The sequence below is a fragment of the Narcine bancroftii genome, chromosome 3 (genome assembly GCF_036971445.1).
Source record: "Narcine bancroftii isolate sNarBan1 chromosome 3, sNarBan1.hap1, whole genome shotgun sequence".
Taxonomy (NCBI): domain Eukaryota; kingdom Metazoa; phylum Chordata; class Chondrichthyes; order Torpediniformes; family Narcinidae; genus Narcine; species Narcine bancroftii.
In genome coordinates this window covers 9918108-9945452 of record NC_091471.1, presented here as the reverse complement: position 1 = coordinate 9945452, position 27345 = coordinate 9918108, and the positions used below count along the sequence as shown (strand labels likewise).

The 27345-nt window shown below is 48.5% G+C and overlaps 2 protein-coding genes across 2 annotated transcripts in view; both read left to right on the top strand.

Moving 5' to 3' along the window:
* Positions 1-5356: 5356 nt before the first annotated feature.
* Positions 5357-8351, top strand: LOC138756970 (uncharacterized). Its single transcript, XM_069923494.1, has 2 exons — positions 5357-6882; positions 6979-8351. Exons 1-2 carry the CDS (start codon positions 6803-6805, stop codon positions 7580-7582), a joined length of 684 nt encoding a protein of 227 aa, XP_069779595.1. The 5' UTR covers positions 5357-6802; the 3' UTR covers positions 7583-8351.
* A 178-nt stretch (positions 8352-8529) lies between these two features.
* The window catches only part of mrps26 (mitochondrial ribosomal protein S26), a 28282-nt gene continuing 9466 nt past the window's right edge, over positions 8530-27345 (top strand). The window contains exons 1-2 of the mRNA XM_069923493.1: positions 8530-8811; positions 13642-13788. Coding sequence (XP_069779594.1) covers positions 8609-8811; positions 13642-13788 — 350 coding nt within the window. The 5' untranslated portion in view covers positions 8530-8608. The remainder of the gene's footprint in view (positions 8812-13641; positions 13789-27345) is intronic.

The following is a 27345-nucleotide window of genomic DNA, read 5'->3' as shown; positions in this document are numbered from 1 at the left end:
TGAAGCGGTACGTCGTTGGAGACATTACCTCGCTGGGAGGCGCTTTACACTGTTGACTGATCAACGCGCGGTCTCCTTCATGTTCAGCAACACCCAGCGTGGTAAGATAAAAAACGACAAAATCGCCAGATGGAGAATCGAACTCTCCACCTTTAACTATGACATCCTGTACCGGCCTGGTAAGCTCAACGACCCGCCTGACGCGCTCTCCAGGGGGACGTGCGCCAGCATACAGATGGACAGACTACGGAAACTCCATGAGGCGCTCTGTCATCCAGGGGTCACTAGGTTTGCTCACTTTGTCAAGGCGCGCAACTTACCCTACACAATTGAGGAGATCCGCTCCATGACCCGAGCCTGTTCGGTGTGCGCCGAATGCAAGCCCCACTTCTTCCGTCCGGATAACTCCCACGTCATCAAAGCCACCCGCCCCTTCGAGCGTCTTAGCGTAGACTTTAAGGGACCCCTACCGTCGACCAACCGTAATACCTACATCCTTACGGCCATCGACGAATACTCCCGCTTCCCATTCGCTGTGGCCTGCCCAGACACCACTGCCACCTCAGTGATACAGGCCCTTCACAGTATTTTCACCATCTTCGGGTACCCCAATTCCATCCACAGTGATAGGGGGTCCTCATTCATGAGTTCAGAGCTGCAACAGTACCTTCTGGAGTGTGGCATTGCTTCAAGCAGGACCACGAGCTATAACCCACGCGGTAATGGCCAGGTCGAGAGGGAGAATGCCACCATATGGAGAGCGGTTACACTGGCTCTCCGGTCTAAAGGTCTCCCCACCTCTCACTGGCAGGAGGTTCTCACTAGTGCCTTACACTCCATCCGCTCCCTCCTATGTACTGCAACAAATGCCACCCCCCACGAAAGGATGTTCCTTTTCCCGAGGAAATCCGAATCGGGAACCACTGTACCGGCATGGCTCACCGTCCCTGGCCCCGTCCTTTTGCGACGCCACGTCCGGCACTCAAAGAATGACCCCTTGGTCGACCGAGTGACTCTACTCCACGCGAACCCACATTACGCATACGTGGAGTTCCCAGACGGGCGGGAGGACACTGTTTCGGTGCGGGACCTAGCTCAGGACGCGGTAGACCCAGCAAACCCCCCAACTCCTTATGCTCCAGGCCCCGTGCCGCAACAGAAGGACCAACAGCACCCCAATGACTCGGGCCACCCTGCCGACAAAACGACTGGGGAATTGAGCGACGGAGCAGTCGCACCCGATGAGCCCGCTGGTGACACCACTCCAGCGACCCCAATCCCGGCACCACGGCGGTCACGCCGGATGGTCAGACCCCCTGACCGCTACAGTCCTTGACCTACCCCTTCCTTTTCATTCTCTCCCTCGTTTTTGTTTTTTTTTTTCCCCAGGTCAATTCTCCAAGAAGGGGTGAATGTGATAGTACAGATCTATCACCAATGTACATAGTGTATATAGTTACTGTATCTAGACTGTGCTTACAGCGATTGGCTGAGAGCTAAGCCACACCTATTGTTTGGGCCTTAAAGGGTTGTGTCCCTAGCCAGGTCGGATCATTCCGGACTGGTCGGCCACCTGTGAAGAGCTCCGGTCTTTTGCTAATAAAAGCCTTGGTTTGGATCAACAAGTCTTTGGTTCTTTCGACGAGCTCTACACCAAATATGGTGAAAATCTGCCCCAAGACCCTGATGACAGTGGCCGTGGAGGTGTCCGGACAAGGGATGGCGAAAGGGAAACATGAGTACTCGTCCACTACCGTGACGGTCAACGTTTCAGTTTGTGGAAGGCAGGGGCTCTTTGAAGTCCATGCTGAGACACTCAAAAGGCCGAGTAGCCTTTACAACGTGGGCCTGGTGGGGGGGGGGGGGGCAGGGTGCAGGCGAAGTGGGGTTTACACTCTGCACAGACCCGACAGGCCTTGGTCTTGTCCCTGTCGTCCCTGATGGTGTACGGCAGATTTCGGGACTTATCAAAATGGTACAACCAGGTGATGCCCGGATGGCAGAGGGATTTATACAATGTCTGCAACTTGTCATCATACATAGGCGCACAAGAGCGAGAGAGGGCATTGGGGGAGTCGTTAAACTTTCCGGGGCGGTAATGGATGCCATAGCTGTAGGTTGCAGGTTGACTATCCAGCGCAGGATCTTGTCGTTCTTGATCTTGCTCTTGTGGGTAGTGTTAAACGGCCCGCTGGTCAGTGAGGAGCTTGAATCTCCTGCCGACCAGGTAGTGGCGCCAGTGGCGGACCACTTCCACAATCGCCTGAGCCTCTTTTTCAATGGCGGAGTGCCCTAACTCGGAGCCGTGGAGGGTCCTGGAGAAGAATGTGACGGGGTGCCCACCTTGGTTGAGGGTAGCAGCGAGGGACACCTCAGAGGCATCGCTCTCCACCTGGAAGGGGGAGTCCTCATCCACAGCCTGCATCGTGGCACCAGCAATTTCTTGCCTGATGCGGGTGAAGGCTGCCTATGCCTCAGGTGGGAGGGGAAAAGTTGTGGCTTGGGCCAGAGGGTGGACCTTGTCCGAGAAGCGAGAGACCCACTGCGAGTAATAAGAGAATAGGCCCAGGCACCTGCAGAGGGCCTTTAGCGTGAAGGGAGGGGTAACTCCATTAATGGGCGCATCCTTTCTGGATCTGGGCTGACGACTCCATGGGCCATGATGTACCCCAGGATGGCGAGGCGGGTGGTGCTGAACACACACTTCTCCTTGATGTAAGTGAGGTTCAGCTCCACGGTCGTCTGGAGGAATATTTCCAGGTTAGCATCGTGGTCCTGCTGGTCATGGCCGCAGATAGTGATGTTATCCAGATACAGGAACATCGCCTTCAGCTTGTGCCAGTCTACCATGCAATCCATCTCCTGCTGAAAGACGGAGACCCCATTCGTGACCCCAAAAGGAACCCGGCGGAACTGATACAGGTGCCCGTCCGCTCAAAGGCAGAGTAGGCTTAACCTTCGGGTGGATAGGGATTTGGTGATATGCCGACTTCAGGTCAATCGTGGAAAAAAACCCAGAAGCGGGCTATCTCATTGACCATGTCAGCGATCCTCGGCAGTGGGTAGGCATCCAGCTGGGTGTACCGATTAATGGTCTGGCTGTAATCCATGACCATCCTCGGCTTACTTCCCCCTATGACCATCAGGACTTGGGCTCTCCAAGTGCTGTTACTGGGCTCTATAACGCCTTCCGCCAGAAGTTGCTGCACCTCCGCCTTGATGAACTCCCTGTTTGCAACGCAATAGCATCTACTTCTGGCAGCGATCGATTTGCAGCCTAGTGCAAGATGTGGAAAGAGCGCTGGTGGGGTGATGCGCAGTGTGGAGAGGCCGCAGGTTGGCCGGGGCTGGTAGGATGGCATGCTGTGCAATGTGAGTGGAGGTTGGGGCCTCCCGAAGGCAAGGGTGACACTCTGCAGGTGGCACTGGAAATCCAGGCCCAGGAGGAGTGGTGCGCAGAGTTTGGGCATGACCAAGAGCCTGACTCCTGTGTAAGTCTCCCCTCCCATCATTATATCGTCCGAGCAGCACCCAAGGGTATCAACAGTCTTATCCTTGGCAGTGAGGGCGATCGAGCAGGTGGTGGGGTGGACCTTTAACCTTAGGGAGTGGGCCACGCTCGGGTGAATGAAGCTCTCAGTGCTGCCACTGTCCAAAAGGCACTTTGTTACCTTGCCGTTGACTCGCATGTCCATCATCGAGCATGTCCCTGGGCTCGGAGTCGTTGCTCTCCGGAGGGATGGGGAGCGTCGATAGGGCGGCCTGGTCATTCCCCGTATTGACCACATCAACATCGGTCGTGACGTGCAGCGTGCGGTAGCCGATGGCTTCCGGAGGGATGGGGAGCGTCGGTAGGGCGGCCTGGTCATTCCCCATATTGACCACATCAACATCGGTCGTGACGTGCAGCGTGCGGTAGCCGATGGCTTCCGGAGGGATGGGGAGCGTCGGTAGGGCGGCCTGGTCATTCCCCGTATTGACCACATTAACATCGGTCGTGACGTGCAGCGTGCGGTAGCCGATGGCTTCCGGAGGGATGGGGAGCGTCGGTAGGGCGGCCTGGTCATTCCCCGTATTGACCACATCAACATCGGTCGTGACATGCAGCATGCGGTAGCCGATGGCTTCTGGAGGCATGGGGAGCATCTGTAGGGCGGCATGGTCATCGCCCGTATTGACCTGTCATTCCCAACGTTGTCAGGGGCCCTCCATGTAGGACGCTGCCTAGCCCAAGATGGCGGTGGCATGTGGGGGACCACTGCGTGACTGACCTTCTTCCCTAGCCGTGTCTGCTGCGCCAGGAGAACTAACGTCATTACAGCCGGCGGATGTGACGTCGTTACGTCAGCCGGGAGTGATGTTGCTGTAATTCTCAGTGAGCGGCACCAGCGAGGGTGGGGCAGGTGCTGCAGTGTGAGGGGGCCATGAGGGAGCCTGGGGGAACCTGGAATCAAAGGCATTGACATGCAGGGCTGCTGCTTCCAGGGTTTGGACCACATCCACAGTCCTGGTTAGGGCATAGATGTTGTCTTCCAGCAGCTTCTGCTGGATGGCCCTCAAGTGTAGCTCTCGGACAAAGACATCCTGGATCAGCCTCTCGACCTCCTCTACACCTATCCTGGGTTCAGCCAGACACAGTCGGGCCAACTCTCGCAAGTGTCCCAGGTAAAGCTCAGCCGTCTCCCTGGGTTGCTGGGCTCAAGTGTTGAGGAGGTACCTTGCACAGACCACATTCATGGGGGACTTGTTCAAGTTCTCAAGAATGTCCATTGCGCTCTTGTACGTGGAGCAGCCTTTGGTTACCTGGAAGGTGTGGGGACCCAGCTTTGACCGGAGTAGGACCAACCTCTTCCAGAGTCCAGGATGTCGCCCTTGTGTGCCTCAATGATTGCCTCGACCACGTGTTGCCAGATCTCGAAGCGTATCTGGGCTTCCGGGTGGCGTGGATCAACCTCGAGGCTCCCTGCGCACAGGGGTTTTTCCATAGCCGCCGTGGGAAAATTTTGTGGATTAAATTGTGATGCGCTGTTAGCCAGAATCAGACACACACAAAGTAAAGACTGTCCAATAGGCTTTAATCCACAAAGACTTCCACAGTTCCAGGCTGGAAGCAACTCTGAGTGAGGCCTTGGGAGGCCGGCACAGGGTTATATCCCTGAGGGTGATTGACATCCGACCGGGTGGGGCTTGATGCATTCAGGCCGACTGATTGACAGCTGTCCAGGTATTGTCCTGTCCCCTTACACTCCTGCAGGTACAGAGGTTGCCCCCTGCAGTAGGCCAGTGGTGTACCACCACAGGATGGAAGGACATGAAGGACATGCCAGACTTGCTTCCCTACGCATGAATCAGGCAAGTCCACACAATTTATCTAATGCCACTGTGTGCATCAAAATTAATAATGTGAGGGAAAATTGCTTAATAGATAGTGGAAGCACTGAAAGTTTTATTGGCCAGGGGTTAGTCAACCGCCTTGCCCTCCCCACACACCCGAGTGAGCACCGGATCCTGTTAGCAGCCAGCAGCCTTGCGGCTGAGGTAAAACAGTTTTGCAGGGTTACTCGATAAATCCAGGGCACAAAATACGAAGGGTTCAAATTACTAGTATTCCCTCACCTCTGTGTCCCAGTACCATTGGGGATAGATTTTCAGTGCCAGTTAGAAAGCATTACAATAGGGCACAACGGGCCTCACCCCCCACTACGCCTTTCGAAGAAACAACACTGCAGCCTGTCTGTCCTGAACATAGAAACCCCTCCACTGTTCACACACCTGACCCCAGAATACACACCAATAGCCACAAAGAGCAGGAAGTACAGTCTGAGGGACAGCCTTCATTAGGCTACTACAGGAGGGCATCATAGAGCAGAGCACCAGCCCTGGAGAGCCCAGGTGGTTGTAGTAAAGTCAGGAGAAAAACTGTGCATTGTAGTGGATTACAGCCAGACAATCAACAAATTTACACAACTAGATACCTACCCCTTGCCATGCATAGCAGACATGGTCAACAACATTGCGCAGTATAAGGTGTTCTCCACCATAGACCTGAAGGCAGCATACCACCAATTGCCCATTAGAAACAGCGATCGCATTTACTCAACATTATATGCCGTTCAAACACTTCACCCTCGTCACAGACCAATGGTCTGTGGCTTTTATGTTCGATAACCAGAACAGGGGGAGAATTAAGAACGACAAAATCCTGCGCTGGCGGATAGAATTGTCTATATTTTACTACGATATTCTATACCGTCCCGGGAGACTCAACGAGACCCCGGACGCACTGTCCAGAGGCACTTGTGCCATTCTAAACCACGCGTCCCAGTTGCAGAGCTTGCACAATGAACTGGGCCCCCGGGGGTCACTAGACTGTTTCACTTCATTAAAACCCAAAACCTCCCATTTTCGGTAGAGGAAGTGAGGTCATTGAACAAGAGCTGCCCCATCTGTGTGGAATGCAAACCTCAATTTTACCGGCCAGACAAAGCCACCCTGATAAAAGCTACCAAACCTTTTGAGCGCCTCAGCCTCGATTTTAAAGGCCCGCTCCCATCCAATAATAGAAATGTCTATTTCCTAAACGTAACAGATGAATATTCCGGTTTCCCCTTCACAATCCCGTGTTCTGATGTATCTGCAGCCACTGTTATAAAATGCCTCCAACCCATCTTCAGCATATTTGGGTACCCGAACTACATACACACAAACAGGGGTGCTACATTCATGAGAGCAGAAGTACAGCAGTACCTGCACGAGAGAGGGATTGCTACCAGCCGCACTACAAGTTACAATCCCAGGGGGAATGGACGAAAGGGAAAATGCCACTATGTGGAAAACGGTCCTCTTGACCTTAAAAGCAAAAGACCTGCCTGTTTCTAGATGGTAAGAAGTATTGCCAGAAGCCCTACACTCTATATATTCTTTGTTGTGTACTGCCACTAACATGACCCCACATGACCGTATCGTTTCTTTCACAAGGAAAGCCACGACGTGCACAGTGGTGCCTAAATGGATGATGACACTGGGACCTGTACTCCTCTGGAAGCACTGCAGACCCCACAAAGTGAACCCGCTGGTGGATCAAGTAGAGTTGAGGCACGCAAACCCTCAGTACGCCTTCGTCACATTCCCAGATGGAAGAGAAGACCCGGTGGCCACCAGGGATCTTGCGCCGGCCGGATGTGTGAACAACGCGGAGGAAACACAGATGTCTACGGATCAACAAGGAGCACAGCAGCAGTCACTAGAACAGACGTCCATCGAGTCACCCCAGAGGACTATACCACCCACCCCGGAAATCAGGACCATGGGTACGTCCGCCCCACAAAATATCACCACCCTAGACTTGATGGCAGGACCTAATACCATACAAGAGGATCCTCAGACCACATGGCCATCGAGTACTTCCCACTCCCACACCTCCACCAAGAAAGGCCGAAAGGAAGACCGCACTCCCCACCCCTATACCACTACCAAGGAGGTCCAGAAGGCAACGGAAGCCACGAAAAATTTTGGACTTATGAACTTACAAACAAGGGAAGGAAGACAGCGGAGGGGGGGGGTGGGGGATAACAATTTTTAATGGGTGGGTGAATGTGGTGATATGTAATGACATCATTAGGTCACCAGGGGTCATCCCGGTGACCTTGTATATAAAGCAGTCCAGCGCTACAGTCTAGCCTTCCAGGTTCGTCTTGCAGAGAGACGAGACCTCTTAGTGTACATATTAGTTTATTAAAGCTGACTTATACTCGCACCGCTGGTGTGGTTTGATCCCCCTCCAGTCATGAGAGCTTTTATTCATGCTACACAAAGCACCAGTAACAGGGGGACCACCCCAGTTGAGGAGGAGAAGACTGGGGGAACGACCCTAGAGAAGAAGGTGACCAGGGCAGCGGAGCAGTGAGGGCCTCAGCGGCTGAAGTGACCCATGCAGACTGAGGGTGGCTGGCTACTTGTGGTGGAAGGGGTCCTCTTCTGGAGACTGGCTCGTGGGAACCAGGTGTCGGAGGCTCAGAGCTGACATTCGAGAGGGTGCCGAGGGCGAGAAGGGCCTTAGGCGCTGAAGGCTTCCTGATCATATTGGATGTTTTGGATCTGATGCCCAAGTTGGCGATGCGTCGAACAGGAGGACGTGGGAGCGCCAGAGGCGAATCCACGGACACTCGGTGACTCCAAAGGGAATCTCTTTTGCTTCTTGTCCTTCGTGCCGACTCTTTGCTTGCCTTTAATGCAGACAAAAGTTGAAGTACATCATTTATGATACAATTTTCATGTATTATTAGGTGACAATGAGATCCCTTTCATTTTGAACCTTAGAAATGTGGTCAATCCAAAATAGGCAATTTCTCCCCATTATCAAAAATAAAGTTGATTTTTCAACTTTCAATCCAAAGTTATTTTGGAGATGCCCCATTTTCTTTTAAAAAAACGCTCAAGCAGCTTTTTTTGTGTGAGCACTTCAAGTTATAAAGTTTGCTGCACCAGGTCGAGCCACCGCGGTGACCTTTGAACCCGGTGGATCCGCGACGCACTTCCGGTCATGGCGGCGCCCATCTGAGAGGCTGCGGGGCCGCTTCCGCTCGGAGTTCCCGTCTCGCCCGCCAACATGTGGTCGAGCTGCCGGCCCCTGGTCCCGGCCCGAGCGCTCGCCGCCCGCTGGGTGCCTGCCCGCGGCCGCAAGTCGCGCACCGACCCGCCCGCCAATTCCAAGGCCGACCGGATCCGGGTGCCCACGCCCGTCGACCCCGAGGAGCTGCTGGTGGTGAACGAGCGCTACCGGCAGTACGAGGCCATCATCGGGGCGCTGAGGTCAGTGAGAGGCCGCCGGGCAGGGCGCTGGTGCCGGGGTGGATTAGGCGGAGAGCGAACCTGCACCGGCCTGGCTTTGGGGCGCATATGAGACAAGGTCAGAGGAATCGGTGCACAGGGAGAGCACGGACAGTTGCTGGGGCGCATTGGACTGGAGCAAGGGAAGCACATCTGCTACGTGGCCCTTTCAGGTGTCCTGAACACCCTGGTGTAAAGCCGCATAATCTCCCCACCCCACCCTCGCCCCCACCTCCCCCCACCCCCCTCCCCCACCCCCCTCCCCCACCCTCACCCCCACCCCCTCTCCCCCACCCTCACCCCCTCCCCCACCCTCACCCCCCACCCTCACCCCCACCCTCATCCCCCACCCTCACCCCACCCTCACCCCCCTCTCCCCCACCCTCACCCCCCACCCTCACCCCCACCCTCACCCCCTCCCCCACCCTCGCCCCCACCTCCCCCCACCCTCACCCCCCCTCCCCCACCCTCACCCCCCACCCTCACCCCCCACCCTCACCCCCCACCCTCACCCCCTCTCCCCCACCCCTCTCCCCCACCCTCACCCCCCACCCTCACCCTCACCCCCCACCCTCATCCCCCACCCTCACCCCTCGCCCCCACCTCCCCCCACCCTCACCCCCCTCTCCCCCACCCTCACCCCCACCCTCACCCCCCACCCTCACCCCCACCCCCTCTCCCCCACCCTCACCCCCTCCCCCACCCTCGCCCCCATTGCCCCTCCCCCACCCTCACCCCCCACCCTCACCCTCACCCCTCACCCTCACCCCCTCCCCCACCCCCCCTCCCCCACCCTCTCCCCCACCCTCACCCCCCCCTCCCCCACCCTCACCCCCCACCCTCACCCCCCTCTCCCCCACCCTCACCCCCCACCCTCACCCCCCTCTCCCCCACCCTCACCCCCTCCCCCACCCCCCACCCTCGCCCCCTCCCCCACCCTCACCCCCCCTCCCCCACCCCCCACCCTCACCCCCTCCCTCACCCTCGCCCCCCTCTCCCCCACCCTCACCCCCTCCCCCACCCTCACCCCCCCTCCCCCACCCCCCACCCTCACCCCCTCCCTCACCCTCACCCCCTCTCCCCCACCCTCACCCCCCACCCTCACCCTCACCCCCCTCCCCCACCCTCACCCCCCCTCCCCCACCCTCACCCCCCCTCCCCCACCCTCACCCCCCCTCCCCCACCCTCACCCCCCTCTCCCCCACCCTCACCCCCCACCCCCTCTCCCCCACCCTCGCCCCCATTGCCCCTCCCCCACCCTCACCCCCCACCCTCACCCCCCACCCTCACCCTCACCCCCTCCCCCCCTCCCCCACCCTCACCCCCCCTCCCCCACCCTCCCCCACCCTCACCCCCCACCCTCGCCCCCATTGCCCCTCCCCCACCCTCGCCCCCCCACCCTCACCCCCCTCTCCCCCACCCCACCCTCACCCCCACTCCCCCACCCCCACCCCACCCTCACCCCACCCCCCCCTCCCCCACCTACCTACCTGCAGCTAAAGATATACTCACCCGAACGTGCTAATGCCAACCCTTCTCCGGGAGGACAATCAGCAGGGTGCAGCGCTGCACCATTGCACCTGAGTGTGCAGCCGCTGTAAGGGGCTGTTTGGGGAGGCGGGCTGGTGACTCTCATCAGCTGGTGACCCAACTCCCTGCTGCCTGACAGCCCCACCCCGCCACGCTATCAGATACTGGGGAGGGGAGGTCAGCGTGAGCCGTCGGGGCAGGGCAGCCGGCGGAGAACGTCGGGGCAGGGCGGCCGGCGGGGACCGTCGGGGCAGGGGCAGAGCAGCCGGCGGGGACCGTCGGGGCAGGGGCAGGGCGGCCGGCGGGGACCGTCGGGGCAGGGGCAGGGCGGCCGGCGGGGACCGTCGGGGCAGTGGCAGGGCGGCTGGCGGGGACCTTCGGGGCAGGGCGGCCGGCGGGGAACATAGAGGCAGGGGCAGGGCCGCCGGCGGGGAACGTAGAGGCAGGGGCAGGGCGGCCGGCGGGGAACGTAGAGGCAGGGGCAGGGCGGCCGGCGGGGAACGTAGAGTCAGGCGCAGGGCGGCCGGCGGGGAACGTAGAGGCAGGGCAGGGCGGCCGGCGGGGAACGTAGAGGCAGGCGCAGGGCGGCCGGCGGGGAACGTAGAGGCAGGGGCAGGGCAGCCGGCGGGGAACGTAGGGGGAGTGGCGGCCGGTGGGGAACGTAGGGGCAGCCGGCGGGGAATATAGGGGGAGGGGCGGCCAGTGGGGAACGTAGGGGCGGCCGGTGGGGAATGAATGGTTGGGGTGGTCGGAGGGGAACGTAGTGGCTGATGCGGGCTGTCACAGCCTGGCTGGCCGCTCTCTGCAGCTCAAAACGTGGCATAGCAATAGCTGTCTTCCCTACTTATAATCCCCCACGCAGCTGGAACTGTTGCAGGAAACACGGAGTGGTTCCACCTGCTTGGGATATTATGGGTAGGGAAGAAGACTATTGCCACGCTGCATATTTATGACAGGTGCGGCACCAGTTGCCCCGCCTCCATCAGATCCGGAGGCGCAACGAGACACTTCTGAATATGAATAGGCCTTTTCAGGTGGACCAGGCAACGTTGCAAGCAGCCTTTTTTGGCTGCAACCTGAAAGGTGAGTCTGCAAGTTAAGATCCTCTCCTGATGCCACCCTCAAGGCAGAGGGTCCACCTGAAAGAGCCTACAGAGAAGCTGGAATACATCTGCAACACAAATGGACTGGTTCATATCTGCAACGTGCGCAGTGGCTGGCACAAAACCATAGAACACATTAGCATAGAAACAAGCCCTTGGACCATCTAGTCTGTGCCGAACTACTATTCTACCTCGTCCCATTGTCCTGCACCCAGAACATAACTCTCCGTACCCTTCCCACCCATGTACCTATCCACCATCTCTGCTTTCAGCTCGTTCCACAGTCTGAAGAAATAAGTTTCGCTAATGTTTCCCTTGAATGTTTCACCTTTCACCCTTAATCCATGACCTCTTGTTCTTGCCTCAGTGGAAAATGTCTGTATGCATTTTGCTCAACTATACTCCTTGTTGTTTTGTACACCTCTATCAAATTTCATCCCATTCTCTGATGTTCCGGGGAATAAAGTCCTAATTTATTCAACCTTTCCCTGTAGCTCAGTTCCTGAAGTCCCGGGAACTTCCTTGTAAATTTTCTCTGCACTCTTTCAATGTTATTTATATCTTTTCTGTAGTTAGGTGACCAAAACTGCACACAATACTCTACATTTGGCCTCACTAATGTCCAATACAACTTCAACATAAATTCCCATTTGCTGTGTTCGATACTTTGATTTTTGAAGGCCAATATGCCAAAAGCTCTCTTTTATAACCCTATCCACTGGAGATGCCACTTTCAAGGAATTGTGTTGTGACACGAAATCTTAATTTATCTGTATTCCCAAATTCCTCTGTTCCACTGCATTCCGCAATTCCCGACCGTTTGCTGTGCAAGTCCGATTTTGGTTTGTCCTCCCAAAGTGCAACACTTCACATTAAATTCCATCTGCAATTTTTCAGACTTTTTGTAAATTTTTTGTAAGCTTTAAAAGCCTTCCTCACTGTCTGGTACACACCCAATCTTCATGTCATCTGCAAATTTGCTGATCCAATTTTCATCTGTGGTGTAAACCAGCTGGGGGGTTATGTATAATATAGAAAAACCCAACACCCAACCCCAACCAACCAATTTTCCCCTGCAGCCGCTGCAACCGTGTCTGCCTGTTCCGCATCGGACTTGTCAGGCACAAACGAGCCTGCAGCTGACGTGGACTTTTACCCCCTCCATAAACCTTCGTCCGCGAAGCCAAGCCAAAGAAAGAAGAAGAAAGAAAAAAGAAAAAGAAGAAGATGTGGGCCATGACTCGACTGGAATATGGATGGGAGTACATCCAGGGACAACTTATTTAGCAAAGGTTGGATCTACCATGGCAATGAATAGATTATATCTCAGGACAAAAGGGCACAACTTCAGGATTAAAGGGTGTCCGCTTAGACAGAGACATGACAAAATTTCTTCAGCCAGAGGTTGACAAACCTGTGGAATTTGTTGCCCCAGGCATGTCGTGGAGGCCAAGTCATTGGTGTATTTAAGGCAGAGATTGATAGGTTTTTGATTAGTCAGGTTAAAGGAGAAGGCCGGGCAGTGGGGCTAAGTGGGAAAATGGATAAGCTCATGATTAAATGGCAGGCCAGTCTCAATGGGCTGAAGAGCCTATTTCATTGCCAATGTCTATGGAATATGGTCTAAAAAGATAATACAATGTGTCTCTCAAAGTTTCGTTTGAGGCTAAAGCCATTTGCGTTTCTTTTCCACCTGCCTCATACGGCTGAACAGTGAAAAGTCATTGTGTGTATGATGGTATAAAAAATGTCAAAAGTAAAATACCAAAGTCTGCAGATACCATGGTTGAAGTAAAGACACAAGGCTGGAGAAACTCAGCAGGTTAAACAGTGGACTGTATAGAGCAGAGGTAAAGATACTTAAACAATATTTTGTGCTTGAGCCCTTCATCAAGGAATGAGCAAAATTTAGGCAGGTGCCCAAACATGCTTCTCCCCCTGCCCCTACCCCAACCATTTTATTCAGATCCCTGCCTACGATTTACTCATAACTTGATGAAGGGCTCAGGCCCAAAACATTGGTTATGTATCTTTGTCTTTGCTATATGAAGTACATGTTTGATCTGCTGAGTTTCCCCAGCATTGTGTTTTCACGAGGATACAAAAGTTCATCTGTCTCTTGTACTTGCCACACCATTTGACTTGAACTGCTGCTTCCACCCTTCCCACCCCCACAAAGGGCTGAATTCAAGGAGGCGGTGCTCCGGAAAATTTACGAGGAGAGTGTGGGCTCACTGGCGGAGGAACGAGCGAAGGTGGAAGCAGAAGAGCACAGGAAGCTGATGGAACTGAATGACCGCGAGAACGAGCGGCTGCAGAAAATCCGGTAAGTCTAGCAAACTCCTCGGGCAATAAGTGACTGCGTCAAGACCAAATAAACACCATCAGCTAGAGGAACTCGCTTGTTGAGCAGCATCAGCAGGAGACAAAGAGTGGCGGGATCTTCATCGAAACTCGAGAGTGCAGAGAGGAACTGGCCAGTACAATGAGGTCAGGGTGGGATGGCTTAGATAGGGGGCAGTGAGGGATTGGTGAATCAGGGAGAGGTGAAGGGCGAAGGACAGATGATTGGCAGATTCGAGTCAAAGGGGGAGGGTGAAAGGCAAGAGGAAAGAAAGGGGATTAGGTGAAGGAAAATGTGTCAGACTGGGCTGGGAAATGGCTGAGAATGGGGTGATAAATCGAGACAAAGGCCATGATAAGTAAAGAAGGTGCAAAGGTGAGAGATGGAAGTTATGAGAGGAAAGGATAAATGGGACCAGACGGAACCAAAAAAAGAGGGTTGAGGGGTGTGGGGGGGGGGGGGAGGGATGAAACCCAGTTGGTGAAATATGGGTAGAAGAGAATGGAACCAGAGGGGGAGCATCTGGTGTTTCTTGTGTGTCTCCTCTGCATCAATGCCTCCTCATTCATTGGAGAGTGACATTGACAGGAGTATGTGTTGAGGGACAACCTGAGGCTTGGAGTGCGAATGCGAGTGAGGCAGGTAGGGAGATCCAAGTGATGGTGCTGGAGGCGCCTCAGCCCTTGATCTTGTCTCACGTCTGAGATTCATGCTCCTTGTGTGGATAAGAGTGGGAGCTGTAGGAAGGATGAGCATCCTGACCATGGCTTTGTGGTCATTAAGCCATTCAGGGAGGAGGGGGAGGGGTGCGGGGGTGGTGGGGGGAGGAGAGAGAGGAGAAATGTATTGGTAATCGGGGATAGCATAGTTAGGGGAATAGACAAAGTTTTTTGTGGCAGTGATCAAGTGTCCTGAAAGCTGTGTTGCCTGCCTGGTGGTTTGGGACCTTTTATCTGATCTGCAGAGGAATTTGCAGTGGGAAGGGAAAGGTCCAATTGTTGTGGTCCATGTGGGTACCAATGACATGGGAAGAACCAGGAAAGAGGTTCTGCGAAGGGAATTTGAGGAGCTGGGGAGCAAATTAAAAAGCAGAGCCAAAAAGGTAGAGGATTAGCTAATCCACGTGCAAATTAGCTCAGGGTCCGGAAGATTAGAGAGTTAAAGGTGTGGGCCAAGGATTGGTATGGGAGAAGTGGGCTCCAATTCTTGGGAAATTGGGAAAGAAGGAACTATTCAAAAGGGATGGGTTCCATCTGAACTGTGACGGGAGCTGGATCCTGGCGAATTGCATAAATAGGACTGTGGACAAGACTCTAAACTAAATAAAGGGGGGTAGGTTCAACAAATTTGAGGGGGATGGGGGAAAGTAAATGTGAAAGCAAAAGTTAAAAAAGAGAAAAGAGGATAAAAATCAAATTCAGAAGAGGCAAATATTACTGGATTTTCAAAGCACAATGGGTATAAGGGTAGTTTATCTGAAGGCCCGTAATATTCAAAACCAGGTCAGTGATCTTACGGCACAGATCAGTACAAGGGGGTCTGATTTAGTGGCCTTTACAGAAACGTGGTTGCAGGGTGGAGAGGACTGGGAATTAAATATACGAGGATGTCAGGTAATCAGGAAGGACAGGCAGAAAGGTAAGGGAGGTGCTTTCAGTTACGGATGAGATCAGGACAAAAGGAAGAGATGATGTAAGATCTAAGGAGCAAAATGTTTAATCCATTAGGGTAGAGATTTCCGGCAGCGTCACAGAGCAAACATTCATATAACTTTCTTACAACATTACTATTTAAAAAAAAACAATAATTGTGCATGAAAAGTAAGGCAGTGCCTTTGGTTCATTGATTATTCAGGAATCTGATGGCAGCGGGGAAAAAGCTGTTGAGTGCTCGTCTTTAGGTTCTTATACCTTTTCCCTGATGGTAGTTGAGTGAAGTGGGTGTGGCCTGGGTGGTTGGGGTCTTTAAGGATAGAGGCTCAAAATTAGATACAGGGGAAAAAAAATCACTGAGGGGTGTTGTCTACCCAATAATAACATTGCAGTGGCACAGGTAATGAACCAAGAAATATTGGAGGCACGTAAAGATGGAACAGCAGTTATCGTCGGGGACTTTATCATGCATATAGACTGGGTGAATCAAGTTGGTTGAGGCAACCTTGAAGAGGACTTTCACAGAATGCAGGCATGATGGCTTCCTTGAACAGCATGTTACTGAATCTAGAAGGGAACCTGCTTTGTTAGATCTGGTCCTGTGCAATGAGACTGGTAACATGAGCGATCTTGTTGTTAGGGATCCTCTTGGAAAGAGTGATCACAGTATGACTGAATTTATCATACAAATGAAAGGTACAATAGTTTGATCTAAAACAGGTGTGTTATGCCTAAACAAGGGGAGGAGGGTGGAGTTGACCAGGGTAGACTGGGAATGCAACATCTGTGGATGGGCGCCTGAGGAACAGTGGAGGACGTTCAAAGAGATTTTTCAAAGTGCTCAACAAAAATATATACCAGTTAAAAGTAAGGACAGTAAGGGTGGGGCAGCCAGCCTTGGATAACTAAGGAGATCAAGGATGGCATCAAACTCCATAGCCAAGAAAATCCAGCAGGGCCTCTACTCCCTGCAAAGGCTGAGGAAAGTTAATCTCCTTCCCTCCATCCTCAATACATTCTACAGAGGATGTATCGAGAACATCCTGTACAATGACATCACTGCCTGGTTTGGAAGCTGTACCTCCTCAGACCGTAAGACCCTGCAGATGATAGTGAAGTCAGTGGAAAAAATCACTGGGGGCTCTCTTCCTACCAACAAGGACATTTACAACACTCGATGCAGGCGAAAGGCAATAAACATTGTGAAGGACTCCACACACCCTTCACGTAAACTGTTCTGCCATCTGGTAGGAGGTACCATAGCACCATACCATAGCACTCGGGCCCTTTGGGCAACAGTTCTTTCCCCCTCCCAAGCCATTAGGCTCCTAAATTCCCAGAACGTTTGGGGATAGGGTACCATGGATTTTACTGTATACGTCTTAATATTTTAACTTGTATTTATGTACATTTGCTCCGTGAGCCTGGAGAAACGCTATCTCATCTTTACCATGCAATGCATGGTATGAACGACAAATAAAGCTGACTTGATTTAGCTAAAAGCTCATGCATTCAAAGTTGCCAAGAGCAATAGGAAACTAGAAGATTGGGTAACATTTAAGAAGCAAAGAAGAACCACGAAGCAAGCAATAAAGAAAGGGAAGGTAGACGATGAGAAAAGATTAGCTCAAAATATAAAAACGGATAGTAAATATTTTTATAATTATATAAACCTCAAAAGGCTAGCTAAAGTGAAGGTTGGACCTTTGGAAGATGAGAAGAGAAATTATATTAGATAATGAGGAAATGGCTGAGGCTTTGAATGACTATTTTGTGTCGGTATTCACCAGGTTGATTCCGGGAATGAAGAGATTGGTGTATGAGGAGAGTTGAGTTATCTAGGACTATACTTGCTGGAATTTAGAAGAATGAGAGGGTATCTTATAGAAACATAAGGTTGAGGTAGTTAAGTTGTTTCTATTGGTGGGGGAGACCAGAACTAGGAGACATAGCCTCAAGATTCAGGGTAGTAAAGTTAGGACAATGATGAGAAGGAACTGCCCATTGAAACAGTGGGGGTGACCTCAGTAAATATATTTAACCATATAACCGTTTACAGCACGGAAACAGGCCATGTCGGCCCTTCAAGTCCGTACCGGTTCACTTGAACAACTCCACTAGCTCCTCCGCAATTGCACCAATTTATTTTTAATATCATATTTATGGAAATGTAATTATAGCGATTTTACATCTACAATACTCAAGAATGGCGCAGCAAAACAATGAATGTAATGAGACATGTTCATGCCAATAAATTCTGATTCTGTACACCCCCCATACATACACCCCCCAGTGAAGAGCTTGAGAATGAAATTTGTGTTGCATAGTGATTGAAGTTTGCAAGTGATGGGTGCTGTGGTGGTACACCACTGGCCTACTACAGGGGGAAACCACTATACCTGCAGGAGTGTAAGGGGACAGGACAACACCTGGCCGGCTGTCAATCAGTTGTCCTGAAGGTATCAAGCCCCACCCGGTCGGGTGTCAATCACTCTTCGGAATATAAGCCTGTGGCGCCTCCCGAGGCCTCACTCAGAGTTGTTGCAGCCACAGCCAGCCTGGCTCTGTGGAAGTCTTTGTGGATTAAAGTCTGTTGTACAGTCTTTACCTTGTGTGTGCCTGATTCTGGCTAACAGTGCACCACAGGTGCCAATTTGCTTCCAAGTTGTCCTGAGGAAAAGGAAGAAACATTATGGAATGCCAAATAATCAAAACTAAACCTCTTTGGGCTGCAAAATCAATGAGGATTCACCCAGCTCCCCATTCCCCAGAAGTTCCTGTCTTGTCTTTTCTTTTCCTGGTTACTGACCATCACAATGTACACGTGACCACAGTGACCAAATAAAATTCATCACCATATTAGCACACTGACTAAAACTCAATCTTCAGGCATTGCCTGCTCTCGTGTGCTAGCAGTTTCCATAGTGGTGTAGTACAGCAGATGTTTGATCATTTAGTTGCAGTAATAGAGGCCAGTGGTGCCTCAGATGACAACCTTGAGTAGTTCTAAATTTAAAGGAAGTTTGTGGAGCAGCAGTCTTGGTGGAGCAGCAGTCTTGGTGAATCAGCGACAGCCATTTGCAAACACATTGACAGAGCTGCACTGGCGAGAATGTTGTCATCACAAGTCACTGCCACGGGTTACAAGCTACTTGGGCCTGGTGACTCACCATGTGTAAAAGCACAGAAAGGCTGGAGGAAGAGTTCAGGCCTGAAACATCAGTAAAACATTTAATCTCCTAGGGGCGCTATGAGACCTCCTGAGTTCCTTCAGCATTTCTGTGTTTTTACTACAATCACAGCATCTGCAGACTTTTGTATTTCACTTGACTTACCATATGTGAAATCTGCCTTTAAACCTGCCTTCACAATAAATACAGTGTGAGTATCTGAGTTGTGAGTTACATATCATCTCAGTCGATGATATACTTTTAGAGTACTACATTAGGTTTTTCCAGATCTTGCAGTGGTACTGAGGTTTTTACGTCACTTACTGAAGGAAGACAAAAAAAATCTGGAAGTGAGACTAAGGATAGCATATGTGGAAGAAGTGAATCTTTGTTAGTTCACTGAAATACAGTACAAAAGATTGGCAGAAGATACACGTGCTTAATAACTCAAATATCCAGATTCAAGGTTGGTTTCTTTATTATTGTTGTCAGACATTTGGTTCCTTGTACTGTGTTTTATAACTGCAGCTTTCATTATTCCCTGAACTATATTGTTACTTCTTTCTATGCCCTGCACTATTTGACCACTGTATCACTCTACCCTGCTGTCTTGTTTACTAGTTAATTTATTATTATTGCATTCCACTGGTCATAGGCCTTCAATACAAGTTCCTTCAACCGCCAACCATCTGAGTTCTTCCACCCAGCCGATTTTGATTCCAAGTAGCTAACTCACCCTGGATCCCATGTTATACAATCTTCAGAAACAATCTACCAAGCTGGATCTTTTCAAAGGCCTTGCTAAAAACCATTTTGTCAATGTCCATCACCCTGGACTTGTCAGATTTTTTTTCCTTTATCTTGTCTGCTCGAGTTATCACATCTTCTCTTTTTCCCTCCTGATCTCCCTCTTAAGTGTACTCCAACTTTGCTTATATTCTATGATGGATTTGCTTGATCCCAGCTACCCATACCTGACATATATCTCCTTTTTTTCTGACCAGGGTTTCAATATCCCACTTCAAGTCGGGTTCAGTAAGCCTACCAGCTTTGTCCTTCATTCTAACTGGAACATGCTGCCCAAACTCTTACTTTCTCATGTTTAAAAGCCTCCCTCTTGCTGGATGTCACTTTAAATTTGAAATGTTTAAAATTTAAAAATCTTGGACGTGGAGTGGCAATGATACAGGAAACCCATTTGGTGGACATTGAGCATAAAAAGCTCAGGAGAGAATGGGTGGGCCAGGGATTTAGTGCCTTCTATGAGAAAAGGAGTAGCCATCTTATTCAATAGGAATGTTGTCTTCTCTGCAGAAAAATGATCCAACACACACAGGGGAGATATGTCATGGTAATCGGTACAATAAGTGGGAAAGATAGATCGATACTGAATATTTATGCTCTAATAGAAAATTACTTCTCTTTCTTTGAAGACATTACTAATATAAGAAGGGGAACACAGAATCATTGGCTTTTGAATTAACGAAGACCACTTTACTGTCTCTTTGGGAAAAAAGGACAGGATTCTACTGTCTATTTTTGTGTTTGGCCACTTCATTTAACCCTTTTCTGGTTTGTGACTTCATCATGGAAGAAGCTAACCATATTTGGTTAAACTTTGTCTGGGTTTGTAAATTCATTGTGGAGGAAAATAGCTACATTTGCTGACTTTGAGAAGAGGGAAAATTCTTTGTGTGGAAAACATAGTTGTGAGGAAAGTAAGCTTGAAGATATAATGTTTAAAAATGCTTTAAGACTATTTTAAGAATTTAAGACCTTCAGGCAAGATTAAAATGATGCTGAACTTTTAAAGATCGACCTACGGATATTAAAATGTGAATAATGATTCTTTATAAATCCTGTTTGGTCCATAGAAATTATCTGAGGAAGAATATTTTCCAATCTGAAAGATGAAATTTTAGAAAGAATTTGGAATCAACGATATTGGTCTTTAGGAAAGCACAAACTAAAGGGACCTTATCTTTCTTAGGAATTAACAAATTTGATGCTTCATAAAATGTCCATGGCAAAGTTCTAAGAGATACAGAATCATTAAACACCCTACACAATCAAGGCATTAGTATGTTAGCAAAGCATTTTTTAAAAAGCAACAATTTAAACACCCAGTTCTGGAGCTTTGCTTGATTGAAGAGAGGAAATAGTTTTTAAAAATTCTATTTCTGATATTGGAGCTTCCAATAATTTTTTTTATGATTTATATAAATCAGAATAGAAATACTGAAATGCCTTATTTATCATGATCATATACAATATTGCCATCTCCTTTAAAAATCTTAGGAATCTGACTTATAGCCATAGCTGCCTTTAATTGTCCAGCTAATAATTTACCTGATTTATCTCCATATACATAAAACTGACTTTTGATTTTAAACAAGTGTCTCTCACTAGGATTTATTAATAATGATATTGCATTTGGCATTCTACTCTTTCCTTATAGAGATCCATATTATGTTTCTTTGAGTATTCTTTATAGATTTCTTTTATTTTTTTAAATTCAGTAATAACAACTGTTCTTTTGTACATTTCCTTAACCCAGTTGAATAAGAAATTACTTGTCCTCGCAGGAATGCCTTAAATGTGTCCCAAACAGTTAGGCTCGACATTGCCTCAGTTGAATTTGTTTTTAAAAAAGAGAAGTTTGTTCCTTAATAAAGTGTACACACTTCTCATCAAATTGAGCTGCTTCTGAGCTCTGTGAATAATATCAGAAAATTTAATAGAGAGTTTCAAGGGTGCATGATCAGCAATGGCAATTACACGATATATGCAGTCTGTTACCGAGTGAACCAGTTGAATCAATAAAGAAATAGTCAATCCTAGAATAACTAAGATAAACATGAGGAAAAAAAGAGAAGTCTTTGTCCTTAGGATGTAAAAGTATCTACATATCAACCAATTCATAATCAATCAAAAAAGAGTTAATAATAGTAGCATATTTATTAGGAAGCGTCTGATTAGAAGACCTATCAATCGTTGGATTAAGTCAACAGTTAAAATTTCCACCTATAATTAGTATATATTCATTTAGATTCGATAAAGAAGCCAACACCTTCTTTAAAAATCTGGATCGTCAACATTAGGAGCATCCAATGTACCTGTAACTATTAAGAATCTACCCATGGGATCCATAATCATTTTAAAATTTTACTAATTTGGACTAGCCAAGTTAGTAAAAATACTGAGGAGGAGGAATTCCTTGAATGTTTACGGGACGGTTATCTAGACCAATATGTCGAGGAACCAACTCGGGAGCAGGCCATTTTAGATTGGGTATTATGCAATGATAAGTGGCTAATCAACAATCTTGTTGTACGAGGCCCTTTGGGTAGGAGCGATCACAATATGATCGAATTCTCACTCGACATGGAGAGTGATGAAATTAAAACCGAGACTAAGGTCCTGAATTTAAATAAAGGGAATTATGATGGTATGAGACGGGAGTTGAGTAAGATTGATTGGGTGGTGTTTATGGGGGAGTTGACTGTGGATAGACAATGGAAAGCATTCACAGATCTAATGGAGAAATTGCAAAAATCGTTTATATCGGTTTGGCATAAAAATAAACCTAAAAAGATGACTCAACCCTGGATAACAAGGGAAATTCTAGACAGCATTTAATTTTTAAAGGTCCAAAGAGAGAGCATATCAATTGGCCAAAAAAAGTACCACAACCGAAGACTGGGAGCAGTTCAAGATGCACCAAAGGAGGACAAAGGGATTAATCAAGAGAGCAAAAATAAGTTACAAAAGTAAGCTTGCGGCAAATATAAAAACCGACTGCAAAAGCTTTTATAAATATGTCAAGAGGAAAAGAATGGTGAAATCCAGAATAGGTTCTTTGCAGTCGGAATCAGGGGAATATATAATGGGGAATAAGGAAATGGCAGACCAATTAAATTCTTACTTTAGTTCTGTTTTTACAAGAGAGGATACAAATAACCTCCCAAGGATGTTGCGATACATAATGCAAGGGAGGAACTGAAAGAAATCAGTATCTCTAAGGACATGGTCTTGGGGAAATTGATGGGATTGAAGGCAGATAAATCCCAAGGGCCTGATAATCTACATCCTAGGGTACTTAAGGAAGTGGCCACGCAGATAGCAGATGCTTTAAGAATTATTTTCCAGAACTCGATAGATTCAGGATCAGTACCCATGGATTGGAGGGTAGCTAATGTTACCCCACTATTTAAAACGCGGGGAATTATAGGCCGGTGAGCCTTACATCAGTAGTGGGCAAAATGATGGAATCCATTATTAAGGATGTAATAGCGGAGCATATGACTAGCAGAGAAGGGATCGGACGAAGTCAACATGGATTTACAAAAGGTAAATCGTGCTTGACAAATCTATTGGAATTCTTTGAGATGGTGACAGGTAAAATAGATGGGGGAGAGCCAGTGGATGTGGTGCACCTGGACTTCCAAAAGGCCTTCGATAAGGTCCCGCATAAATGACTGGCTTCCAAAATCAAGGCTCATGGGATTGGGGGCAAAGTATTGATGTGGATTGAGAACTGGCTGGCAGGTAAAAGAGAGAGAGTTGGGATAAACGGCTCGTTTTCTGAGTGGCAGGCGGTGACCAGTGGGGTGCCACAGGGATCTGTACTGGGACCCCAGCTGTTCACAATTTACATTAATGATCTGGATGAGGGGATTGGATGGAATATCTCCAAATTTGCAGATGACACTAAGCTAGGAGGGGTTGTGTGCACGGAAGAGGTCAGGAAGCTCCAATGTGATTTGGATAAATTGAGGGACTGGGCAGATACATGGCAAATGCACGACAATGTGGATAAATGTGAGGTTATCCACTTTGGTAATACAAACCGGAGGGCAGAATACTATTTGAATGGCAATAGATTAAGAGATGGGGAAGTGCAGAGAGACCTAGGGGTACTTGTACACCAGTCTCTGAAGGCGAGCATGCAGGTACAGCAGGCAGTTAAAAAGGCAAATGGTATGTTGGCCTTCATATCAAGAGGGTTTGAGTATAGGAACAAGGATACCTTACTGCAGCTGTACAGGGCCTTGGTGAGACCCCACCTGGAGTATTGTGTGCAGTTTTGGTCACCTGATCTAAGGAAGGATGTTCTTGCAATGGAGGGAGTGCAGAGGCGATTCACCAGGCTGACACCTGGAATGGCAGGAATGACTTATGAGGAAAGATTGCGCAAATTGGGATTGTACTCGCTGGAGTTTAGAAGATTGAGAGGGGATCTCATAGAGACATATAAAATTCTGGCAGGACTGGACAGAATGGATGAAGATGGGATGTTTCCAAGGATGGGAAAATCCAGAACCCGGGGCCATGGTTTGAGGATAATAGGCAAACCATTTAGGACCGAGATGAGGAGAAATTTCTTTACCCAGAGGGTGGTGAATCTGTGGAATTCATTGCCACAGAGGGCAGTAGAGGCAGGTTCATTCAATATATTTAAGAGGGAATTAGATTTATTTCTTCAGTATAAGGGTATTAAAGGTTATGGAGAGAAGGCGGGGACTGGGTACTGAACTTTAAAATCAGCCATGATCTCGTTGAATGGTGGAGCAGGCTCGAAAGGTCGAATGACCTACCCCTGCTCCTATCTTCTATGTTTCTATGTTTCTAAAATTCACAAAAGGAACTTTAGAGTCACTAAAGATCGATACACCTTTATCTTTAAACTGAGACAGGGAATGGAATTGCAAACCTCTCCAGGACTTGAAAAAACAATGTTGGTTCTTTGCAAATGTACATCTCTAACGCAAAGATAATATCAGCTTGAAACTTTTTTTTTCATTTAATTGGATGGTTTAAGTCATTAACATTCAAAGAAACAAAGTTATAATTTTTAACATCCATTTAAAAGTTCATTTTAAAATTTTAAAAGTAAAGATCTCTGCACCTGCATTGAGAAGAGGAACCCGGAAAATGGCAAAGACCAAATTGCAGAGCAGATTTATATTTAAGAGTGAACTCTCACAGCTAACCAGATACAATAAAGTGAACCTAGCTAAGCCGCCACCCTCCTCCCACCACTGAACAGTTCCAGAATGGAGCAGCAAGATAGCCTACACTTTATCTAATCCCCAGTCTCAAAGTGTAAAGTCTCCAAAATTATATTTAATTCTGACTCTCATAGCAGAAATGGAAAAAAAAAGATTAACATATATAACATAACACATATATATATATATATATATATATATATATACACATACACACACACATATATATATATATACATATATATATATATATATATATATAACATAACAATTACAGCACGGAAACAGGCCATTAGGCCCTTCTAGTCCACACCGAACCAAACACTCCTCTCTAGTCCCACCTACCTGCACAACGACCATAACCCTCCACCTTCTTCTCATCCATATACCTGTCCAGCTTTTTCTTAAATAATAAAATTGACTCTGTCGCCACTATTTCTCCCGGAAGCTCATTCCACACTGCTGCCACTCTCTGAGTAAAGAAGTTCCCCCTCATGTTACCTCTAAACCTCTGCCCCTTAATTCTTAACTCATGTCCTCTTGTTTCAATCTCTCCTACTCTTAACGGAAATAGTCTATCCACATCCACTCTGTCTATCCCTTTCATAATCTTAAATACCTCTATCAAATCCCCTCTCAACCTTCTACGCTCCAAAGAAAAAAAAGACCTAATCTGCCCAATCTCTCCCTGTACACTAGATGCTTAAACCCAGGTAACATTCTGGTAAATCTTCTCTGCACTCTCTCCACTCTGTTTATATCCTTCCTATAATTAGGCGACCAGAACTGCACACAGAACTCCAAATTAGGCCGCACCAACGTCTTCTACAATCTCAACATCACCTCCCAATTCCTATATTCCATGCAATGATTGATAAAGGCCAGCATACTAAAAGCCTTCTTCACCACCCTATTCACATGAGTTTCTACCTTCAGGGAACGATGTACCATTACTCCTAAATCCTTCTGCTCTTCTGTATTCATCAATGCTCTCCCATTTACTACGTATGTCCTGTTCTGATTCTTCTTACCAAAATGAAGCACCTCACACTTATCAGCATTAAATTCCATCTGCCATTTTTCAGCCCACTTTTCTAAGCAGCCCAAATCCCTCTGCAATCCTTGAAAACCTTCTTCATTTTCCACTATTTCACATATCTTAGTATCGTCTGCATATTTACTAATCCAATTCACCACCCCATCATCTAGATCATTAATGTATATAACGAACAACAATGGGCCCAATACAGATCCCTGAGGCACACCACTGTTCACCGGCCTCCAACCTGACAGACAATTTTCCACTATCACTCTCTGGCCTCTCCCTTTCAGCCAATGTTCAATCCATTTGACTATCTCAAAATTTATACCTAAAGACTGCACCTTCCTAACTAACCTTCCATGTGGTACCTTCTTTGGCTTGGCTTCGCGGACGAAGATTTATGGAGGGGGTAAAAGTCCACATCAGCTGCAGGCTCGTTTGTGGCTGACAAGTCCGATGCAGGACAGGCAGACACGGTTGCAGCGGCTGCAGGGGAAAATTGGTTGGTTGGGGTTGGGTGTTGGTTTTTTCCTCCTTTGCCTCTTGTCAGTGAGGTGGGCTCTGCGGTCTTCTTTAAAGGAGGTTGCTGCCTGCCAAACTGTGAGGCGCCAAGATGCACCTTATCGAAGGCCTTACTGAAGTCCATATAGATAACATCCACCGCACTACCCTCATCCACATTCCTAGTCAACGCTTCAAAAAATTCAATCAGATTGTTCAAACAGGACCTTCCGCTCACAAATCCTGTCTATCCAGATATTTATAAGTACTATCTCTAAGAACTTTCTCCATTAATTTACCTACCACAGACGTCAAACTTACAGGCCGATAGTTGCCAGGCTTCCTCCTTGAACCCTTTTTAAATAACGGAACCACATGCGCAATGTGCCAATCCTCCGGCACTATCCCCATCTCTAATGACATTTGGAAAATTACCGTCAGAGCCTCTGCTATTTCCTCCTTTACTTCTCTCAATGTTCTGGGGAAGATCCCGTCTGGTCCCGGAGACTTATCCACCTTTATATTCCTCAAAAGCCCTAACACTACATCTTTCGTAATCACTATATTCTCCATATTTACCCAATTTGCTTTTTTTTTATCTCACATATCCCAATATCCTTCTCCTTGGTGAATACCGAAGAAAAGAAACTGTTCTATATCTCCCCCATTTCTCTAGGCTCCACACACAGTTTTCCGCTCTGATTCTCTAAGGGACCAATTTTGTCTCTCGCTTTCCTTTTACCATTAACATATTTGTAGAACCCTTTTGGATTAATTTTCACCCTGCTTGCTATAGTCTCCTCGTACCTTCTTTTAGCTTTCCTAATTCCTCTCTTAAGATTCCTCTTACATTCAATGTATTTTTCAAACATCTCCTTAATTCCATGCTTCTTATACCTAATGTACGCCTCCCTTTTTCTTCGAACCAAGTTTCCAATATTCCTTGAAAACCACGGCTCTCTCAAACCTTTTGCCCCTCCTTTTAACCTAACAGGAACATAAAGCTTTTGCACTCTCAAAATCTGATCTTTAAAAGACTTCCATCTCTCTACTACATCCTGCCTATAAAACAAATTGTCCCAATGCACACCTTGTAAGTCCTTTCGCATCTCCTCAAATCTAGCTTTTCTCTAATCAAAAACCTCAACCCTTGGCCCTGACTT

Bases quoted from the DNA above. Each gene is read 5' to 3' on its own strand.
- LOC138756970 (XM_069923494.1), top strand. From the start codon at position 6,803: ATGGACGAAAGGGAAAATGCCACTATGTGGAAAACGGTCCTCTTGACC. The intron at 6,883-6,978 runs GTAAGAAGTATT...TTCTTTCACAAG, and splicing joins GACCTGCCTGTTTCTAGATG to GAAAGCCACGACGTGCACAG.